The 21,000-nt window shown below is 40.1% G+C and overlaps 1 protein-coding gene across 5 annotated transcripts in view; it reads right to left on the bottom strand.

Annotated features, from left to right (window-relative positions):
• The window catches only part of ATP2C1 (ATPase secretory pathway Ca2+ transporting 1), a 155,113-nt gene extending 135,604 nt beyond the window's left edge, over positions 1-19,509 (bottom strand). For 4 of the 5 annotated variants that reach the window (XR_015143403.1, XR_015143424.1, XM_086343712.1 and 1 more), the window contains exon 1: positions 18,775-19,509. Coding sequence is in view for 2 of the 5 variants with exons in the window: in XM_086343712.1 (XP_086199838.1) it covers positions 18,775-18,882 (108 nt within the window). In the remaining 3 variants the exon portion in view is untranslated. The remainder of the gene's footprint in view (positions 1-18,774) is intronic. The other variant, XR_015143454.1, reaches the window with a different exon arrangement.
• Between the last annotated feature and the right edge of the window lie 1,491 nt (positions 19,510-21,000).

Here is a 21,000-nt window from a genome sequence, read left to right as displayed (position 1 = left end):
TTTCAGCATCACTTGTAGAGTTATAAGAAATGCAGATTTTTAGAACCTACCCAGACCTACTAGTAATGCTCAAAATTCTCCAAGCTAGGCTTCAACACTACGTGAACCGTGAAATTCCAGATGTTCAAGCTAGATTTAGAAAAAGCAGAGGAACCAGAGATCAAATTGCCAACATCCACTGGATCATTGAAAACTCAAGAGAGTTCCAGAAAAACATCTACTTCTGCTTTATTGACCATGCCAAAGCCTTTGACTGTGTGGATCACAACAAACTGAAAAATTTTTAAAGAGATGGGTATACCAGATCACCTGACCTGCCTCCTGAGAAATCTGTATGCAGGTCAGGAAGCAACACTTAGAACTGGACATGGAACAACAGACTGGTTTCAAATCAGGAAAGGAATATGTCAAGGCTGTATATTGTCTCCCTGCTTATTTAACTTATATAAGAGTACATCATGAGAAACGCTGGGCTGGATGAAGCACAAGCTGGAATCAAGATTGCTGGGAGAAATACCAATAACCTCAGATATGCAGATGATACCACCCTTATGGCAGAAAGTGAAGAAGAACTAAAGAGCTTCTTGATGAAAGTGAAAGTGGAGAGTGAAAAAGTTGACTTAAAGCTCAACATTCAGAAAACTAAGATCATGGCATATGGTCTCATCACTTCATGGCCAATAGATGAGGAAACAGTGGAAACAGCAACAGACTTTATATTTTTGGGCTCGCAAATCACTGCAGATGGTGACTGCAGCCATGAAATTAAGATGCTTGCTCCTTGGAAGAAAAGTTCTGACCAACCTAGACAGCATATTAAAAAGCAGAGACATTACTTTGCCAACAAAGGTCCGTCTAGTCAAAGTGTAGGTTTTTCCAGTAGTCATGTATGGATGTAAGAGTTGGACTATAAAGAAAGCTGAACACCAAAGAATTGATGCTTTTGAACTGTGGTGTTGGAGAAGACTCTTGAGAGTCCCTTGGACTGCAAGGAGATCTAACCAGTCCATCCTAAAGGAATCAGTCCTGATTATTCATTGGAAGGACTGATACTGAAGCTGAAACTCCAATCCTTTGGCCACCTGATGCTAAGAACTGACTCATTTGAAAAGACCCTGATGCTGGGAAAGATTGAAGGCAGGAGGAGAAGGGGAGGACAGAGGATAAGGTGGTTGGATGGCATCACTGACTCATGTCCATTGACTCAGTGAGTCCATTGAGTAAACTCTGGGAGTTGGTGATGGACAGGGAGGCCTAGTGTGCTGCAGTCCATGGGGTCACAAAGAGTCGGACATGACTAAGTGACTGAACTGAGACCTACTGGATCAGAAATTCTGGGGATTGGGCTCAGCAATAAATGACTTAACAAGCCTTCCTCTTTCCCCCATGATTCTGAATGCTTGGAAGTACTATAACCTTCTTATTACCACTCTTCTTCATGGAAAAGCCAATACCAAGGAAGTCAAGACCTTTAATGCATAATCAAGCTATCAATCAGCCAACCCTGGAGCCTGTCCTACCACAAGACTTCCATTACTACAAGATAATAAACATTTTCAGCTACTTTCAGCTAGAAACATCCTAATTTATAGAATCTTAAATGAGAAACAATAGTTTACCTCATATACACAAGTTAAAAGATAGTCATTTATGCTTGTGCAAGCTAAGTCACTTTAGTACTGTCCAACTTTTTGCGATCCCATGGACTGTAGCCTGCCAGGCTCCTCTGTCCATGGAATCCTCCAAGCAAGAATACTGGAGTGGGTGGCCATGCCCTCCTCCAGAGGATCTTCCCAAACCAGGGATCAAACCCATGTCTCCTACATCTCCTACTTTGGCAGGTGGATTCTTTACCACTAGTGCCACCTGGGAAGCTAAATGAGAAAACATACTTTACTTTAAATAAGTAGGTTAAAAGTTAGTTGGTTGATGCTTAGGCTGCTCCTATGCTGCTGCTGCTGCTAAGTCGCTTCAGTCGTGTCAGACTCTGTGCGACCCCATAGACGACAGCCCACCAGGCTCCCCTGTCCCTGGGATTCTCCAGGCAAGAATACTGGAGTGGGTTGCCATTTCCTTCTCCAATGCATGAAAGTGAAAAGTCAAAGTGAAGTCGCTCAGTCGTGTCCGACTCTACGTAACCCCATGGACTGCAGCCTCCCAGGCTCCTCTGCCCATGGGATTTTCCAGGCAAGAGTACTGGAGTGGGGTGCCATTGCCTTCTCTGAGGCTGCTCCTATACAAGTTTTTAAAATTTCAATATCATATGACATATTTAAATGATAAAATGTTAAATAAATTACTTAAAATGCTAAAGGCAGTGTTAATTAATAGGAAGTTACAGAATAAGATGTAAGTAAAAACCACTGAACAAGAGAGTGACATCTGTTTTTTTAACAGATTTCCATACTAGCATAGAAAGTTTTAAAATAGCTGTTGATTCTAGAAACTGCTTTGGGAAGTTTTTCTTATTACTGGTTAGGAGTATTTTAATATTATGCAGCTACACATTATATTTGGAAACATTATATCTTAGAATTTTTATTTTTTTAATGTAGTTGTGTGTTCTAATATAGACTTCTTCCTGGGTAATTCTTCAACTAATGACTACTAAGTGAGAGATTCTACTAGAAAATTGTTAAAAATTAAGTTTACACCTTCTTAAAGTATGACAGTCATTTTTTTTTTCACACACTTGAAAAAAAAATCTTGAAAAAGATATTTATTACTTTAAGGTCTGGACACCATCTTTTTTACATTTTATGACTCAAAGTATAAAATTAAAAGTTAAAAAGCTGTGACATTTAAAAAAATCTATTTGTATTCTTCTTTAGTTTAAAAAGCCCTCTTCCAAAAACACAAGAGAAGACTCTATACATGGATATCACCAGATGGTCTATACTGAAATCAGATTGATTATATTCTTTGCCACAAAAGATGGAGAAGCTCTATACAATCAGCAAAAACAAGACCGGGAGCTGACTGTGGCTCAGATCCTGAACTCCTTGTTTCAGAATTCAGACTTAAAGTTAAAAACATAGGGAAAACCACTAGACCACTCAGATATGACCTAAATCAAATCCCTTATGATTATACAGTGGAAGTGACAAACAGGATTCAAAGAATTAGATCTGATGGACAGAGTGCTTGAAGAACTATGGACGGAGCTTCGTGACATGGTAGAGGAGGCAGTGATCAAGACCATCCCCAAGAAAAAGAAATGCAAAAGGCAAAATGGTTGTCTGATGAGCCCTTACAAAAAGCTGAGAAAAGAAGAGAAGCAACAGGCAAAGGAGAAATGGAAAGATACACCCATTTGAATACAGAGTTCCAAAGAATAGCAAGGAGACATAAGAAAGCCTTCCTCAATGATCAATGCAAAGAAATACAGGAAAACAGTAGAATGGGAAAGACTAGAGATCTCTTCCAGAAAGTTAGAGATACCAAGGGAACGTTTCATGCAAAGATGGGAACAATAAAGGACAGAAATGGTATGCACCTAACAGAAGCAGAACATATTAATAAGTGGCACAAATACACAGAACTATACAAAAAAGTTCTTCATGACCCATATAACCACAGGATGTGATCCTTCACTTCCATATCCCTTACCTGCTGGTCCCCGGCACTTCACCTAGAGCCAGACATCCTGGAATGCAAAGTCAAGTGGGTCTTAGGAAGCATCACTGTGAACAAAGATAGAGGAAGTGATGGAATTCCAGTTGAGCTATTTCAAATCCTGAAAGATGATGCTGTGAAAGTGCTGCACTCAATATGCCAGCAAATTTGGAAAACTCAGCAGTGGCCACAGGACTGGAAAATGTCAGTTTTCATTCCAATCTCAAAGAAAGGCAATGCCAAAGAATGTTCAAACTACCACACAATTGCACTCATTTCACACACTAGCAAAGTAAAACTCAACATTCTACAAGTCAGGCTTTAACAATACATGAACCATGAACTTCCAAATGTTCAAACTTGATTTAGAAAGGCAGAGGAACCAGAGATCAAATTGCCAACATCTATTGGATCATCAAAAAAGCAAGAGAGTTCCAGAAAAACATCTATTTCTGCTTTATTGACTAAGCCAAAGCCTTTGTGTGGATCACAACAAACTGGAAAATTCTCAAAGAGACGGGAATACCAGATCACCTGACCTGCCTCCTGAGAAATCTGTATGCAGGTCAGGAAGCAACACTTAGAACTGGACATGGAACAACAGACTGGTTTCAAATCGGGAAAGGAATACGTCAAGGCTGTATATTGTCTCCCTGCTTATTTAACTTATATAAGAGTACATCATGAGAAACGCTGGGCTGGATGAAGCACTGGCTGGAATCAAGATTGCTGGGAGAAATACCAATAACCTCAGATATGCAGATGATACCACCCTTATGGCAGAAAGTGAAGAAGAACTAAAGAGCCTCTTGATGGCTTAAAACTCAACATTCAGAAAACTAAGATCATGGAATCTGGTCCCATCACTTCATGGCCAGTCAATGGGGAAACAATGGAAACAGTGAGAGACTTTATTTTGGGGGGCTCCAAAATCACTGCAGATGGTGATTGCAGCCATAAAATTAAAAGGACCTTGCTCCTTGGAAGAAAAGCTGTGACCAACCTAGACAGCATATTAAAAAGCAGAGACATTACTTTGCCACAAAGGTCCATCTAGTCAAAGCTATGGTTTTTCCAGTAGTCATGTATGGATGTGAGAATTGGACTATAAAGAAAGCTGAGAGCCAAAGAATTGATGCTTTTGAACTGTGGTGTTGGAGAAGACTCTTGAGAGTCCCTTGGACCCCAAGGAGATCCAACCAGTCCACCCTAAAGGAAATCAGTCCTGAATATTCATTGGAAGGACTGATGCTGAAGCTGAAACTCCAATCCTTTGGCCACCTGATGCTAAGAACTGACTCATTTGAAAAGACCCTGATGCTGGGAAAGATTGAAGGCATGAGAAGAAGGGGAGGACAGAGGATGAGATGGTTGGATGGCATCACCGACTTGATAGACCTGGGTTTGATTAAACTCTGGGAGTTGGTGGTGAACAGGGAAGCCTGGTGTGCTACAGTCCATGGGGTTGCAAAGAGTCGGATACTTCTAGAAACTGAACTGAACTGAACTAATTTACATGATTAAACCGCTCATTTGAATCCTGGAAAAGTGCTGCCAAGGTAAAGATGCCAACATTGCACATTTGATTAGAGAATTTAAATTACTTTTAAGAAAATTAGAATCAATTTTCACTGAACAGCCACCAAAACTACACATCTGTTTAGTGTTTTTCAGTCGACATAACACTTCATGTACATTATTAAATTTAATCCTCACAACCCTACGATGTGAGCAGACTAGCTCTATTGTTTTTTATAGCTGACAAGTCTGAGACTCATAAGTGAAGCTCCTTGTATAAAGAATTTCTCACTATTTAATGTCAAAGTCAGGAGCCAAATATCCATCTTGGCTTCAGTTTCCTTAAAAATTCCACAGTGACCATTAGAAATACAGAAGAAGATATCCTGTTTATTGAATTATCTTTTATCATTTTGTTTCATTAAATCATTGGCATCTTTCAAGCCCATTAATCCTGAGCCTAGAATATCTGCACCAGGGGCTTCCCTGGTGGTTCAGTCAGTAAAGAATCTGCCTGCAATGCAGGAGACTCAGATTATATCCCTAGGTTGGGAAGATCCCCTGGAGAAGGGCATTGCAACCCACTCCACTATTCTTGTTGGATAATTCCCATGAACAGAGGAGCCTGGAAGAGTACAGTCCATGGGGTTGCAAAGAGTCGGACATGACTGAGCGGCGAACACTTTCACTTTCATAGCTCATTTGGTGACATTCAAGAATGCATTAATAGGGACTTGATTCTAGAACATTCTTGGTCATTGTCCACATTTATTCATTTGTTCTTATTTAACCTTCAGACACCATCAATGGGAAACCATGCTCCAAGTAGAAGATGTTTTAGAATTCCTTGGATTTATCTTCTCAGAGTTGAAAATTACTATTAAAATAAGAATGTTATCTTATAATAATCACAAATAGGCATTTTAGAGAGATTATTCAATAAGTAATTAAGACATGTTCATTAACATGCTTTATTGGAAAACCAACATTTTAAGCATGTGTTCTAAGGATCTAAACTAGAGGCACTAAATAGTATTAGGAATACTAATTTCATCTTTCCAACTTGTAAAATGTTCCTTTGTCCTTAGTATTTATAATTATATTTACATATTTACCAGAGTAGGGGCAACGAAAAAACTGAGAGATACATTTTTAAATGCTAAGACCTCATAATGGCTTTAGATAGCATGGAGGACATAACAACTATTATACCTTTTCTATATTCTGCACTTTAAACCAACAATTAAAGTTGTCAGTTGCTCTATCAGTTCAGTCAGTAAACAGCTACAAAAGAACTATAGATACAATGTATTTTCAATTATATTCTTATAGGAATAAGACAAAGACACTGTTTAATGATTTCTTGCATTAAAGTATTGTATCATACTAGTAGGGTTGGGACAACTGTAGCTGGAGATGTTCAACAGGAACCTGTGAAGCTGTAAGTCATCATCACTATCCCCCTGGCTTTAGCAATGACTCTCCATCTTCTAAAGCGCACGTGTGCTGTTCTTGAAAAAGTAGAGCAATCCCTGTCAACCTTGATTTTGGAAATACATATCATCAAATGATCTATATCAGTAGTTCTCAAACTATGGTCCTTGTCACCTTAGAACTTCTCAGAAATGCAAATTTGGGGCTCTGCCTCAGACCTGCTGAATTAGCAACTGTGTGGGTAGGGCCCTGCAGTCTGTATTATATTAATTACTTCCGGTTTAAGCACTGATATACAAGAAATATAAAACTTTTGTGTAAAAAAGTCCTCAATTCCAAAGAACAGCTGAGAATGTATATCTGAATTTTAAACCTCCTCCAGCATTCTTTTTTTTTTTTTTAGCGATGTGGCATGCAGGACCTTAGTACCCCAAAGTGAAAGTGAAGTCGCTCAGTCGTGTCTGACTCTTTGTGACCCCATAGACTGTAGTCTACCAGGCTCCTCGTCCATGGGATTTTCCAGGCAAGAGTACTGGAGTGGGGTGCCATTTCCTTCTCCAGAGGATCTTCCCGACCCAGGGATCGAACCCGGGTCTCCCGCATTGTAGGCAGACGCTTTACCGTCTAAGCCACCAGGAAAGCTACAGTACCCCAACCAGGGATCAAAACTGAGCTCCCTTCAGTGGAAGCTCAGAATCTTAACCACTAGACCGCCAGGGAAATCCATAAACCTCCTCCAGCATTCTTAAATCATATATGGCTTTGAACTTTGAGTAGTTACCTGTTGGCTTAAGACCAGTTATTTTAAAAGACTAAGGGAAAGGGCACTAAGACCATGAAGAGATTCTTCTTCTCCCCTTTTAAGTAAGGCGGAGCGTCGCATCTGTATAGCGATGGAACTTTCGTATGGAAGAGAACAAAAGTGCAGTGCAGCGGCAGTGGAGCTACGGTTGTGTTCTCAGCTATGAAGTCAACCTTTGTTCTCCTATTTCAGGTTTGAAGACCTCTGGAACAATGCTTCTTTGACCAGCTGTATCAGGTTTTAGCAACACCAGTTAAATGAAAGTGGAGGAAGCTTCATAAATAAAAAATGCCATTACTCTTGAAATGGTGTGTTCGTCAGAGAAATAGTTTCATCCCTCAAAAACAAAACAACAGCAACAAAAACTATGTAGCATTTCAGAGGTTATAAAAAAATGTAAGTACATTATACAGAAATTATATGGTGGGTCCAGAGCAAAAGTGTAATTTTTCAGCTTTGGTGAAATAGGATTTTACACTAATCAATCACTTTAAACAATAAACTATGTACTCATTATATAAGACCAAAATACTTCAATAATATGATCTGTTAATAATATTGTTCACAATGGATTACCAAAATCATTCTGATAAAAACAAAGATTATATTAGCAGTAAAAAAAATGATAATATATTTATTTTAAGGTGTACTTATAAGCCATACTCTAGTTTAGTGGTAAATATTATAATAAGCTTAATGGTACAGGACACAAGTATAAGAACAGTTACTCATTTAGAACAAAGGAAAAGGAGTAAGATGAGTCAAGAGTTTTCCACTAGAAGGAAAACATACCCAAGACCCAAGAAAGCTAGGTGTTCAAATACATTACCAGTGAGAACACTTCAGTAAAGAGACCCAACATAAAGGTGATTTTATCCAGATACAAATTAGAGCAACTATGTTATAACTGCATATAAAAGTGAGTTTACAAAAGCTTGATTACATCTCAATGAAATCTTAAAGACTTTCTTTAGTGTTGCTATAATTTTTCTACTGTGTCATCTAACAGCAATAACATGTTCTTTCTCTATGTGTATTAACTGGCCTGCTTGGAAGGATAGCAAAGGGTGTTTTTAATATTAATTAGACCAATTTGGGAGTTTTGAGATCTATTGCATTTGCATATAACCCCATTACAAATAATGACTTTTGCAAATATAAATGGGGGTGGGGGTGAGGAAATCTTTGAGTTTGAGCAGTTCCAGAACATCTTCATCTCCATGGTACTATTTACTATAGTACAAAATACACTGAAAGAATATCCTTTGCCTCATTCAATGGTTTGGGGAGCTCAGGCTGTTCAGAACAGGACCTCATCCATTACTTTGGAAGCCACCCTATGGCATGTACTCTTGCATATTGTAGCAAACACTATTTTGTTTCTTTTGCCTGTTTGGTAAAATTTACAAAAGATATTTTAACTGCAAATGACTTTAGACCACTCTTTTTGCTGACTTTTCTCCCTTCAGAATTTTGGCCTTGGCTGCTCCAGTGCTATGATAGGAGACATGTGAAGGGAGAAAAGTCAGCGAAAAGAGTGGTCTAAAGTCATTTGCAGTTAAAGTATCTTTGGTAAATTTTACCAAACCATGAGACCTAGCATTTCTTTTAGGACCTTAAAAGGTACATCTGCAAGTGAGGGGCCCTCAAGCCAAAATTCTGAATCTGGCTTAAAGGAAGTTGAGATGAGGAGACATTTAGATTGCATTTGGATTTCATGACATATAAGTGTGGTTTGTAGTCATGTCTGTGTATGGTTAAGTTATCACTAGCTGTCTTGGTAGGACGTCTAGGAATATTCCCACCACGTATAATCCTAAATCACAAGACCTGAAATCTTCACCTAAGTGTGTCCAGTGGTGCCCAGCACCTGAAGTGTATGGTGGTAAAGGAGAAACAGAGCCAGAAACTAGTCACTAGAACTTTTCTAGACTCTAATAAAAACCAAATATAAATTAACCATGTTAGGAGTATCTGAATTATCTTTTGATGAGCTCTTTAGAAAATATTCAGTTCAGTTCAGTCGCTCAGCCGTGTTTGACTCTTTGCGACCCCATGAATTGCAGCACGCCAGGCCTCCCTGTCCATCACCAACTCCCGGAGTTCACTCAAACTCACGTCCATCGAGTCAGTGATGCCATCCTGCCATCTCATCCTCTGTCGTCCCCTTTTCCTCCTGCCCCCAATCCCTCCCAGCATCAGAGTCTTTTCCAATAAGTCAACGCATGAGGTGGCCAAAGTACTGGAGTTTCAGCTTTAGCAATAGAAAATATTAGAAAACCATTTTCACATGAAGTGGTGATCAAAGACTCTGTAGTCTAAAAATGTAGGAACAAAACACCTTAGGATGCATCCATGAATTAGCAAAAATGCGTTGTTTTTTTTTTTTTTAGATTTTGTGATGTTTCTTATATTTGTCACCCAAATCTGTAATTCATTGAGGTTTCTTATTCCATTCTAAGTCTTCACTTTATATCCAATTTAATACTATAATTTTGTGCTGGAGAGGGTGTGGAGAAAATGCAAACTAGTACAGCCACTATGGAGAACAGTGTGGAGATTCCTTAAAAAACTGGAAATAGAACTGCCTTATGATCCAGCAATCCCACTGCTGGGCATACACACAGAGGAAACCAGAAGAGAAAGAGACACATGCACCCCAATGTTCATCGCAGCACTGTTTATAATAGCCATGACATGGAAGCAACCTAGATGTCCATCAGCAGATGAATGGATAAGAAAGCTGTGGTACATATACACAATGGAGTATTACTCAGCCATTAAAAAGAATACATTTGAATCAGTTCTAATGAGGTGGATGAAACTGGAGCCTATTATACAGAGTGAAGTAAGCCAGAAGGAAAAACACCAATACAGTAAACTAACGCATATATATGGAATTTAGAAAGATGGTAACAATAACCCTGTGTACGAGACAGCAAAAGAGCCACTGATGTATAGAACAGTCTTATGGACTCTGTGGGAGAGGGAGAGGGTGGGAAGATTTGGGAGAATGGCATTGAAACATGTAAAATAGCATGTATGAAACGAGATGCCAGTCCAGGTTCGATGCACGATACTGGATGCTTGGGGCTAGTGCACTGGGATGACCCAGAGGGATGGTATGGGGAGGGAGGAGGGAGGAGTGTTCAGGATGGGGAACACATGTATACCTGTGGTGGATTCATTTTGATATTTGGCAAAACTAATACAATTATGTAAAGTTTAAAAATAAAATAAAATTAAAAAAATAATAATAATAAAAAGAAAAAAATAAAGAAAAAAAAATACTATAATTTTGTATTCTTTTTCTTAAGAGAAGTTTCCCCAAATTGACTAAACTTCAAATCTTTCAAAAACATAGATCTCTACCTAAAGGGATTTAATGTGTCTTCCCTACACGGTAGTTATGATGGTTGTATTTTTTAACTCCTTTATTCTTAATTAATGAGAGAAAACACCAGGAGAAAAAGGACAAAAAGAAAGGAAGAGGCAAGGGAAAGAACGGGAGAAAGGGACCTTACCGATGGAGGTATCTCAGTATGAGGCAGTGAACCAGACTGTGGAGTCAAACAGGCAAACCTGGAGCTGACATCTTCCTGCCATCATGTGTAAGCTATGTGCCAACTATATGCTACCCCTAACCTTACCTCTTGAAACCTCAGTTTTCTCACTCATAAAGTGGGGATAATACCACCAATTTTATAAGATTATTATGAAGATTAAATGACAACATATATAAAATATATTGCTAAGTGCCTGGCACATAAGACATTTAGTAAAAATTTTTAATTTCTTGTGTTTTTTTGTTTTTTGTTTTTAACTTTTTGGCTGTAACACAGGGAAAGCTGGATCTTAGTTCCCTGACCAGGCATGGAACCTGGACCCCCTGCAGTGGGAGCCTGGAATCTTAGCCACTGGACCACCAGGGACATCCATAAATTCCGTATTCTTGAATGAATAATCCAAGTTGTATTTCTTGAAATAATCTTACTAATAGCTACCTTTAGGATGCACAGGAAAGAGATAATTTCAACATTTTTCCTGCTCTCTTCACAGCACACTATGAGCTGTACAACATATGTGGGAAGCTCATTTCTTTTTCTGCTAAGGCACGAAACTATTTGTACAAGGTGAGAAAATATGTCATCTTCCATTCTGAACAAAAGTTAGCAAATAAAATGTTACAAACTGTCTGAGAAGTGGGATAGGGTAGCAAATTTAGGAATCTGCATAAAAAAGCTACATTATAGTTTAAAAAAAAAGGGTTTCATATATGAGTTAATGTGATTTTTTTCAAAAGCAAAGGATTTGGTGTTTATCCATTTCATCCTATGGTTCAAAGACATCTGAGCACAGTAGATTAGGAAAGTTTAGAAGCATATGACAATATTATAAGTAGCTCAGAAGTTAACTCAGGGTCCAGGTGTTTCCCAGGCATGTCTAAAACTTCACAGCTACAGCAATATGGACAAGAAGAGGGGAACACCTTCCAAAGAGACCATAATAAGCAACTGATTGTTAGCACTAAATGCAGAAAAAAAAAAGAAAGTAAAAGAGGCTTGATATCAAGGGGGGAAAGTGGTTAAAATGTCACACAATAACCTAAAATTTTTCCATGTACCCATTCATCAATGACTGCAGAAGTATACTTAGTTATTTATTTATACTGAAGAGGTTATAAAACCTGTAAAACTATGGGTGCAGGTAGTTCAGTGGTGGATCAGGCTCAGAAAAGCTAGTCACTGGTGCATAAGCTTTTCATCTGAGCTGTTTTCTAGGTGTAGCTTTATTTCCCTTCCTTAATGGAGGATTACACGCTACATGAATCTCCAAAGATGTTGGATTCTGTTTTCTTCGGGTTTTGATTTCAGAGTGACATGCTCAGACTGTGGAGTATTTACCACTGAGTTAAACAAATGAACTCTAGCTTGTGTACCTACGTCTTCTTTGTTCCTTGTTTTTGTTCAGTCGCTCAGTCGTGTCCAACCCTTTGCAGCCCCATGAACTGCAGCACGCTAGGCTTCCCTGTCCTCCACTATCTCCTGGAGTCTGCCCAAACTCATGTCCATTGAGTCAGTGATGCCATCCAACCATCTCATCCTCTGTCACCCTCTTCTCCTCCTGCCTTTTGTCTTTCCCAGCATCAGGATCTTTTCCAGTGAGTCAGCTCTTCATATCAGGTGGCCAAAGTATTGGAGCTTCAGCCTCAGCATCAGTCCTTCCAATGCATATTCAGGGTTGATTTCCTTTAGGATTGACTGGTTTGAGCTCCTTGCTGTCCAAAGGACTCTCAAGAGTCTTCTCCAAAACCACAGTTTGAAAGCATCAATTCTTCGGTACTCAGCCTTCTTTATGAACCAACTCTCACATCCATACACGACTACTGGAAAAACCATAGCTTGGACAATTTGGACCTTTGTTGGCAAAGGTCTCTGCTTTTTAATATGCTATCTAGGTTTGTTATAGCTTTTCTTCCAAGGAGCAAGGGTTTTTTAATTTCATGGCTGCAGTCACCATCTGCAGTGATTTTGGAGCCCAAGAAAATAAAGTCTGTCACTGTTTCCATTGTTTCCCCATCTATTTGCCATGAAATGAAATGATGGGACCGGATGCCATGATCTAGGTTTTTTAAATGTTGAGTTTTAGGCCAGCTTTTTCACTCTCCTCTTTTCACCTTCATCAAGAGGTTCTTTAGTTCCTCTTCACTTTCTGCCATTAGGATGGTGTCATCTGCATATCTGAAGTTACTGATATTTCTCCCAGCCATGCTGGATCCCAGCATTTTGCACGAGTCACCTTCATTCCTAAGCGGTCTGAATCATCTTTCTATTCACTTTAACAGAATATTGGGGCTGAAATGGGCCTCATGTATCATTCAATCTTCTCTTTCATGATGCAGAAACCATCACTACACTATCTCTCAAGGAGGGTCACAAGGAGGGTGGCCCATTGTTTAGCCTCACTTTTTCAGAAAGTTCATCCTTATTATTGTATCCCAACTCTCCCTACAGTTCTACTCATTAGTGATGGTTATTTTCTCTGGGACCTCCCAAATACCACCTCCATTTTTCTTCACAAATTGGCCCTATGTGTCTTGTGAAACACACAAGGAACAAGTACATACACAGAACAATCAGCCCTTACATGTCTGCCTCACAGAGCCTAACATTCAGGATTCCTTCCAACACCTCAGAATAGCATTCATTATCTGCCTAGACCCCTCCCCACTGCCACCCTCACCACCCAGCCCCTGGGAACCAATTCCACAAATGAGTTCTTAGTGTCTTCCAGGCAACCGGCACTTTATTTGCCCTCCAGGACATACTGGGAAGCAAGTGGCCTCCAAAATAGGTGCTCAATCGCTACTGAGATGAGCACAGCAACAGAGAGCTATAAGGTGCCTCCAAAGTAATACATGCTGAGAAGAGGGGACAAGGTAAGAGAGTCAGAAAAGGCTGCCCTCAGGGACCTCATATTGAATTAACACCTGAAGGGAGAGTAGGTATTAACTATGGGAGGATAGTGAGTAACAGTTGGGACAAAGGCCTAACCAGGATATGACAGGGATCCAGAGAGAGGAGAAGGAGACTGGAGTTGGGGTGCAGAGACCAAAGGCAGGCACACAGCAGGAAAGCACATGGGGGCTGGCAGCGTGGTGAAGCGGGGAGTTTCACGGTCAGTTTATCTCTGGAAGACCCCCTAACTGCAGTGAGAAGAACCCATTAGACAGGAGAGCAGTGGCTGGAGGGAGACCAATGAGACAGCTGTCGCAATATTTCAGATAAGAAGGGAACTGGCCTCCTGGGCTAGGGTGGCAAGACAGAGAAGTAGATTGAACAACTGGGGGCATGCTGCTGCTGCTGCTGCTGCTGCTGCTGCTGCTGCTAAGTCGCTTCAGTCGTGTCTGACTCTGTGCAACCCCATAGATGGCAGCCCACAAGGCTCCCCTGTTTCTGGGATTCTCCAGGCAAGAATACTGGAGTGGGTTGCCATTTCCTTCTCCAATGCATGAAAGAGAAAAGTGAAAGTGAAGACACTAAGTCATGTCCAACTCTTAGCGACCCCATGGACTGCAACCTACCAGGCTCCTCCATCCATGGGATTTTCCAGGCAAGAGTACTGGAGTAGGGTGCCATTGCCTTCTCTGAATTGGGGCATACTTGGGGATAAGACTGAAAGGATTGCTGATAAATTAGATACTGACTGAGGGAGCAGAAAGTGCTGGAGATGACTTCTAGGTTTCTGCCTGAGTAGCAGGATGGATGGTAGTACATTCTCTCAGAGAAGACAGGATTGGGAGAGAGACAGAGTATGAGCGTGTGCGCCGTGACCAGAAAAACGTTCATCTTCATACAAGCCATCAATCGCTGTCCTTGGGTGTTTATAGGCTATTTAGTGCTGCAGACACACGTGTTTGTGTCCCCCAAGTCTGTATGCTGAAATCCTAACCCCAATGTGATCGAATTAGGAGAGGGGCCTTTGGTAGATGACAGGTCATGAGAAGAGAGCCCATATGAATGGCATTAGTGACCTTATAAAAGAGAAGCTGCATAGCTCCCTCCTGTCTGCTATGTGAGGACACAGCTTAGAAGTCAGCATCTGAATGCGGGAAGCGGGGCTCACCAGATACCAGATTGGCTGGCACCTGGATCTTGTACTTTCAGCCTCCAGAACTGTGAGAAATAAACTTCTGCTGTTTATAAGTGTATGATATTTTATTACAGCAGCCCAAACAGACTGAGGCATGAAAACTATTGGAGACTTTTTATTTGGTGAATAAACAGCTCTCTTTTTAAATTTCTCCCTTCAGATAGAGACTGTTGCATTTACCATGATAAACTAGTTCAACTTTTAATGTCATATTTAATACTCCCAAATATTAAGGTTCAGTTTCATACTATCACAGCAATTTAACTGTCAATGTTGCTTAATTTAACTATCAGTGTTGCTTTGTATACAATCATGCAAATTCCTCTACAGAAATGGGGTAGAGTCTCTGACCTCTACCTTAAATTCTACAAAGGATCATCTTTTCTTCCTGCCTCTAAAGCATTAAAACTTTTTCTCTACCCAAGCACAAGGACAAGGGGCAAATGGCTTTAGTTTTCCCCTGAGATGTCATTTGAAGTACCAGTAGCATTTCATGAATTTTTTTGGAGGCTTTTAAAAATGGATAACTTTGGTATACTATCAAAATATAATAACACACTTACTTAAGAAGCTAAATATTCTTAATATTTCTTAAACCAAGCTGTATGGAAGTTTCTATCATTTTACCTAGAGAGGAAAGCCTGCATCAGCAACTCAAAACCCTATGCCGTGTTCCAAATCTCAACAGAGCTTTTTGGGGGCATCTGAGGGGACACCTTAATTTTTATACTGTCATTCAGAGCAGACATAAGAGCCAAAATGACAAACTAAGTTTCTAGGGTTCAAATTAAATCCAAATATTTATTTAACAACCCACCACTGAGGTTGGCATTTACTAAGAAACAAAGCAAGAAATAAAACTTCAGTGATCCTGTTTAACTGGAAAACTTTCTTTAAGCCACTGAAGAGAAACTTTAGAACAGCCTTCAAAACAAAATTCGGCTCTAATCTGTAACCACAGTATAGATATTATACATAACCCCTGACCCCCCAAAGACCATTCTCTCATTTTAAACTAATCAGGGCAGGTCTTGAGCCACAAAATACTTGCTATGACAGCAGTGTATGATTTTTGCCTCATTATAAACACTTGAGAACATCTCTTTCTACTAATTAAGACTGTAAACATCACAGAAGGGGTATACTACACCTGATCCTCATCACCTATGAAAATGCTCCACACACAATATATATTAAAAACTTGCCTAATCATCAAAAGAATTCCACAAAACAAGATGACAAAGCAGAGCGTTGTGAGCATGACGGTCAGTCTTTGCTAGGTCAACATTTGTATTCGTATTTATATATGAGGACATCATATATGTATGATGGTAACATGGTTGCATTTTCAGATAACAAGAATATGGAGAGATAGCAAAAAAAAATTATGTGTATTAATTTTGTTGGAAGATAATATTACACTGGTTCAAGGGTCTAATTCCAAAAAGCTTATTTATGTATAGCTATTGTACGTGCCCTCTGGCCCCCAAGATCACTCTCCTTCTCCTAAGTAAATTTACCATTAAATAGGCAAGACCTGTCAGGTCAGCTCTTAAATCTTATTTCTTGTTCAGAAAGAAGTCTTTCTGTTCAAGAGACAGGAAGGCACCAGGTCATCCCCCAAGTTCTTGTCTATTAGTCATCCTCTATGTTCTGATCCCTCATCTGTAGGATACATGGAAGAAGAGATTCAAGTTGATGAAGCCACCTCAGGGCAGTATAAGCTGTGTTGCTGTCACTAGGTCGTTAAGAGATCAAGCACGGTAAAACGGATCAGTTTAAAGCCAAGCAACTCGCGTTTCAATATGCCTTCAGCACTTGCTGGCTGGTGGCCTTGGGCAAGGCCTCTTACAGTCTGAAAGTCTGCCTTCCCTCAGCTTTGTATTGAGCATCCATCTTATGGGAATATAAGGATTAGAGATAGCTAATGAAGGTCCTAAAACTATACACATTAGCAACCTCCTTTCTAACTTTCCAATGAGCTTTCCAAGGTTAGCCATGACCGACTTTGACCTCATTTCTCTAATTCTGTGAGACCTTATGCTGCAGAGCTGTTAATTGGTTTCAGAAAGGAACTGAATATGTTATTTTTCTTACTGTCTCCATTAGTCTATATAGTGAGTTAAGAAATCAGCACAATGCTCGTCGCTATTTCAGGTCATCCCAAATGGTTGTCAACTGGGGAGGGGACCGTCCACTCAGCCCAAGACAGAGGATCCTATTAAATTCTAATAGTCCTCTGAATGTATTTTGTAGCATTTAAAAAATAAACTTAAAAAAAATAAAATGTACAAGCAATATAGCCACATCTCTGAAAATTTACAAATACTGAGAAAAGGGAGTGGCAATTACCTAATCCACATTCCACAGTTCCAGCCCCATCCTTTTAGCCTCCTCTCCCTCCCCTCCCCGGCTCATAAGGCCTGAAGAAGCCTGTGGGTGTGGACTTAGCCAATGTGGCCAACCCAGAAACAGCACTTGTGTCTCTGGCTTTCCACTTAAAAAGCAAGCATATACTGAGACTTGGAAACCAAGAGATATCCTTGTAATGCCAACACCTTGCCTAAATAAGAGATAATCTAGACCAGCCTAACCCCCATAGTTAGCACAGTCTGAATTTCCAGCACTTGTAAAATCATTAAAGGAACTGCATAAGAGCAGTTTCCCCTCAAACAGTAATAATAATTCTTATTTTTCTGAATTATGCATCGACTTTTGGGGAAACTTGTCATTAGAGGATTTTCTGTCTGCTGACTTTTGCTTTCTCATCTTGGAAGTGTTTTATTAAGTAGGGCATCTTGTTCAAATACAGGACACTGTTCCTGTCTCCCATGAGGTTTTGCAGTTCTAGTTACTAGCATGAAACACACACAATTTATGACTGTTTTGGGTCTTTGATGTGGCTACACATTTGTCCTTTACCACTACCATCCTTTTTCCTAAACTAGATTTAAGTGGATCAAACATAGCTATTTCTTCTTATAATTTGGTATGATTCAGAAAAACAGTTTTAGGAAATGCTCTTTCATAGATTATAAGGGATAGAATAATATAAATCTCAAAACAGTAAAATGAATGCATGGTTTTTAAAAAGAAATGATCAAACATTTTAGCAGTTTTTTTTTGTTTTTCTTTTGTTTTTTATGTTTAAACTCCCACATGCTAGAGTCTACTGCTAGAAGTACTTTTGATTGGCTAAAAAGACTAAAATCAGCAGTGCTCTGTCCTCTAACTTCTATCAAAAAAGTGACTAATTACTCTGAAAGATTCTCACAATTAGTGATCTGTTTAAGGCTATCACACTTACAGTCTACGAAATGTTTCTTTGTTTGGCAAATCCTGGTGATATTAACCTAGACATAAATAAATACAAAAAGCTGAGTATATTTCTGGGGCCTGATATTATTGTCTGTCAAAATATTAACAGTTTTAAAATTTGTATTTGAGGCCCTAGAAAATTATCAAGGAATCTACACAATTTAATTCAGAGTAGTTTAGCTATTCTGAAAAAAAGAAAGCACAAGGTTTTATTACAGAACTTGAGCTTAATCTCGGGATCCAAATGTTCCAAGTTCAAATAAATCCCCCACATGCCTGTTTGCTCCTCTGCCAAGTCTGAACAGCTGAAAGCAAATGCCGACTTGTGCCTACAAACAGGTAAATTAGCAGAAACTAAATCACCAAGTGACATAAAAGCAACACCCAGAAGCAAACCCCCATTAGCCTTAAAGGTAAAATAAACAAAACGGTACCTGTTCTTCTTCTTTTTGGTTTCTCAGCATCGATAAATATTTTCTAATTGCATGGATAGGATATTTTTTGAAATAAGAGAATCTTGACTGAGGCAACAGATTATCCATGATGAGGAGATCACAAAGATCCTTATTTGCCCCTCCCTGTCAGCAACCACATGAAATCTAGAAGCTTCACAATTCCTCAGATGCCTAGAGATTTGCTTGTAGCTTGACCACTTTCCTGAAAACAAAGCAGATGTTCTTCTCCTTGCTGCTTCCTCTTTCAGGAAGAATTCATGGTGAAAGCAGACAGCCACGTCCCAAGGCCGCCTGAAAGCTTCCAGAAACGCAATACCCAGAGAGCAGCAGGAGCCAGGAGGAATCCAGGGGCTGGTCTGCCGGATGCAAATTGCTTAGTGGTAGTGATGTGACTGTCCTATTTCTAGCAACAGCGTTCTGTTGCAAGCTATGTTAATATTAGGTAGCTGGTGACTTTCCACACCCACAGACTCTCATGAGGTTTAATCTTAATTCTTCTGACAGCTTTTCTAGCTCTTAAAGAGGACATGACATGGTTTTTTCCTGTTTCCTTCCAGAATTCTTATCAGCATGAGCACGCACACACACACCCTCAGCGGCATCTCAGTTCTAAAGTGTTGAATCATTCAGCCTTGAGAAGCATTGTTTCAGAGGATTTCTAAAAAAAAAAATTAACAAATTACTTCAGTCTTCATCCTTATCAAGGAGTTCAGTGTCAGCACTTAAAATGGTTGGTTTACACTATCATGCATTATGCAACATGCCCAGTAACCAGATACTTTATATCAGCTGAACAATAGCTGCAAACAGATTTTGTTTTGAGTTAAAAGGCTTCTCTCCATGAATCCTTATCACATACTCACAGGCTGAATCCTGGAACATTAAATTTCCCCAGACTCTATTCTGAGCTTAAGGAAGAAAAATGTTATACATTTACTTTCTAACTCTTATGAAAAGGATTTATGCTTTAAAAAGAACATGGTAAGAGGTCTGTGGTCATAAAGGACATGAAATCATAAAATTTGAAAGTTCAACATTTTCTTAATTCTCTATAGAAGTCGCAGGGTTTCTGAACAAATTTCCCTAGTAGGCTATGCTATATTATTACCCTTTTTAACTTTGCAGTAGCTGGTTTATTTGATGAAACATTTGGCCAGTTTTCTGAGGGGCAGTCATATATAGTCCAGGGTATACATCAGCCAGTGATTTGCTTTCAGGTGAAAGAGGAGAGCTGGTCTTTTCCCCTTCAGAGAGAACACTGAAGGCCAGAGTGCAGAGGTCAAGCAGAGCTTGGGGAACCCATTTTGCAGCCTGCGCCTTTCCCCTGGATAGCCTCCCTGACATCCTGGTTGGGCTACTTGCCTTCAGGGAACACACTCAGCTAACGTGGGCTGTGCTGTTAGCGGCCCAGGCCATCTGTCAGGCTGGCGTCCGCCCACTTGCAAGGTGATCTTCCAGTCAGCCAGGGCCAGGCTGGCAATTCCAAGAGGTCCCTTGCATAATACTGCTAGGGCTGGCTCCTCGGAGGAGGCCCTGCCCTCATGACCCCCCTCCATGTGCACTGCTACATGCTCACGGAGGCTCTTGCAGCCCTCTTCCTCCACACGCTGGGGGCAGCCCACTCTAATAGGAGTCGCAGAGAAGCACCATGCTTTTGAGCCACCAGAATGCTCAGGGCATGTGTGTTGTGCCCTCCCAGCCTGCTCTGGCCCTGGGAAGAGGGGTGGCCCTCAGGGCACTGGGCACAGGCATAGGTCCATTTATACACATGTTCCAGGAAGCCAGAAGCTGCCCTTTGGCTTCTCTTTTTGAAACTATCAAAAGCTTCACAGAGGCCTCTTATGCAGGCAAGGCCACACCCCCACAGCACGGCTGGTGATCAAAGCCTCTTCCCAATGGAGCAGCGCAAAGCAGACCTCATTTCAAATGGTTGTTTCACGGTCATCTTTTCCTGGGTTGAGGAGAGTGATGAAAAGAGATGGGGAGGGAGAAAAAACCTCCAAACCAAAAACTATCCTGACTGGATTGAGCATGAAAAGAAAAACTGGTGAAGCAAATGCAATTAAAATTCCTTTAGGTGTTTAGTTGGTAATAAATACAAATTGTGTCTAGTATTTACTAGGCCTTTGAGCTAGGTACTGTGCTAGATTCCTTACATGTATCATCTCGTATAATCCTATAGCCCTCTATGGGGTAACTGAAGCT

This window comes from Bos grunniens, chromosome 1, assembly GCF_055505025.1.
Source record: "Bos grunniens cultivar Pamir isolate PY7600 chromosome 1, Bosgru_T2T1.0, whole genome shotgun sequence".
Classification (NCBI taxonomy): Eukaryota; Metazoa; Chordata; class Mammalia; order Artiodactyla; family Bovidae; genus Bos; species Bos grunniens.
The sequence above is the reverse complement of the archived record's forward strand: the minus strand, read 5'-3'. Positions and strand labels throughout refer to the sequence as shown.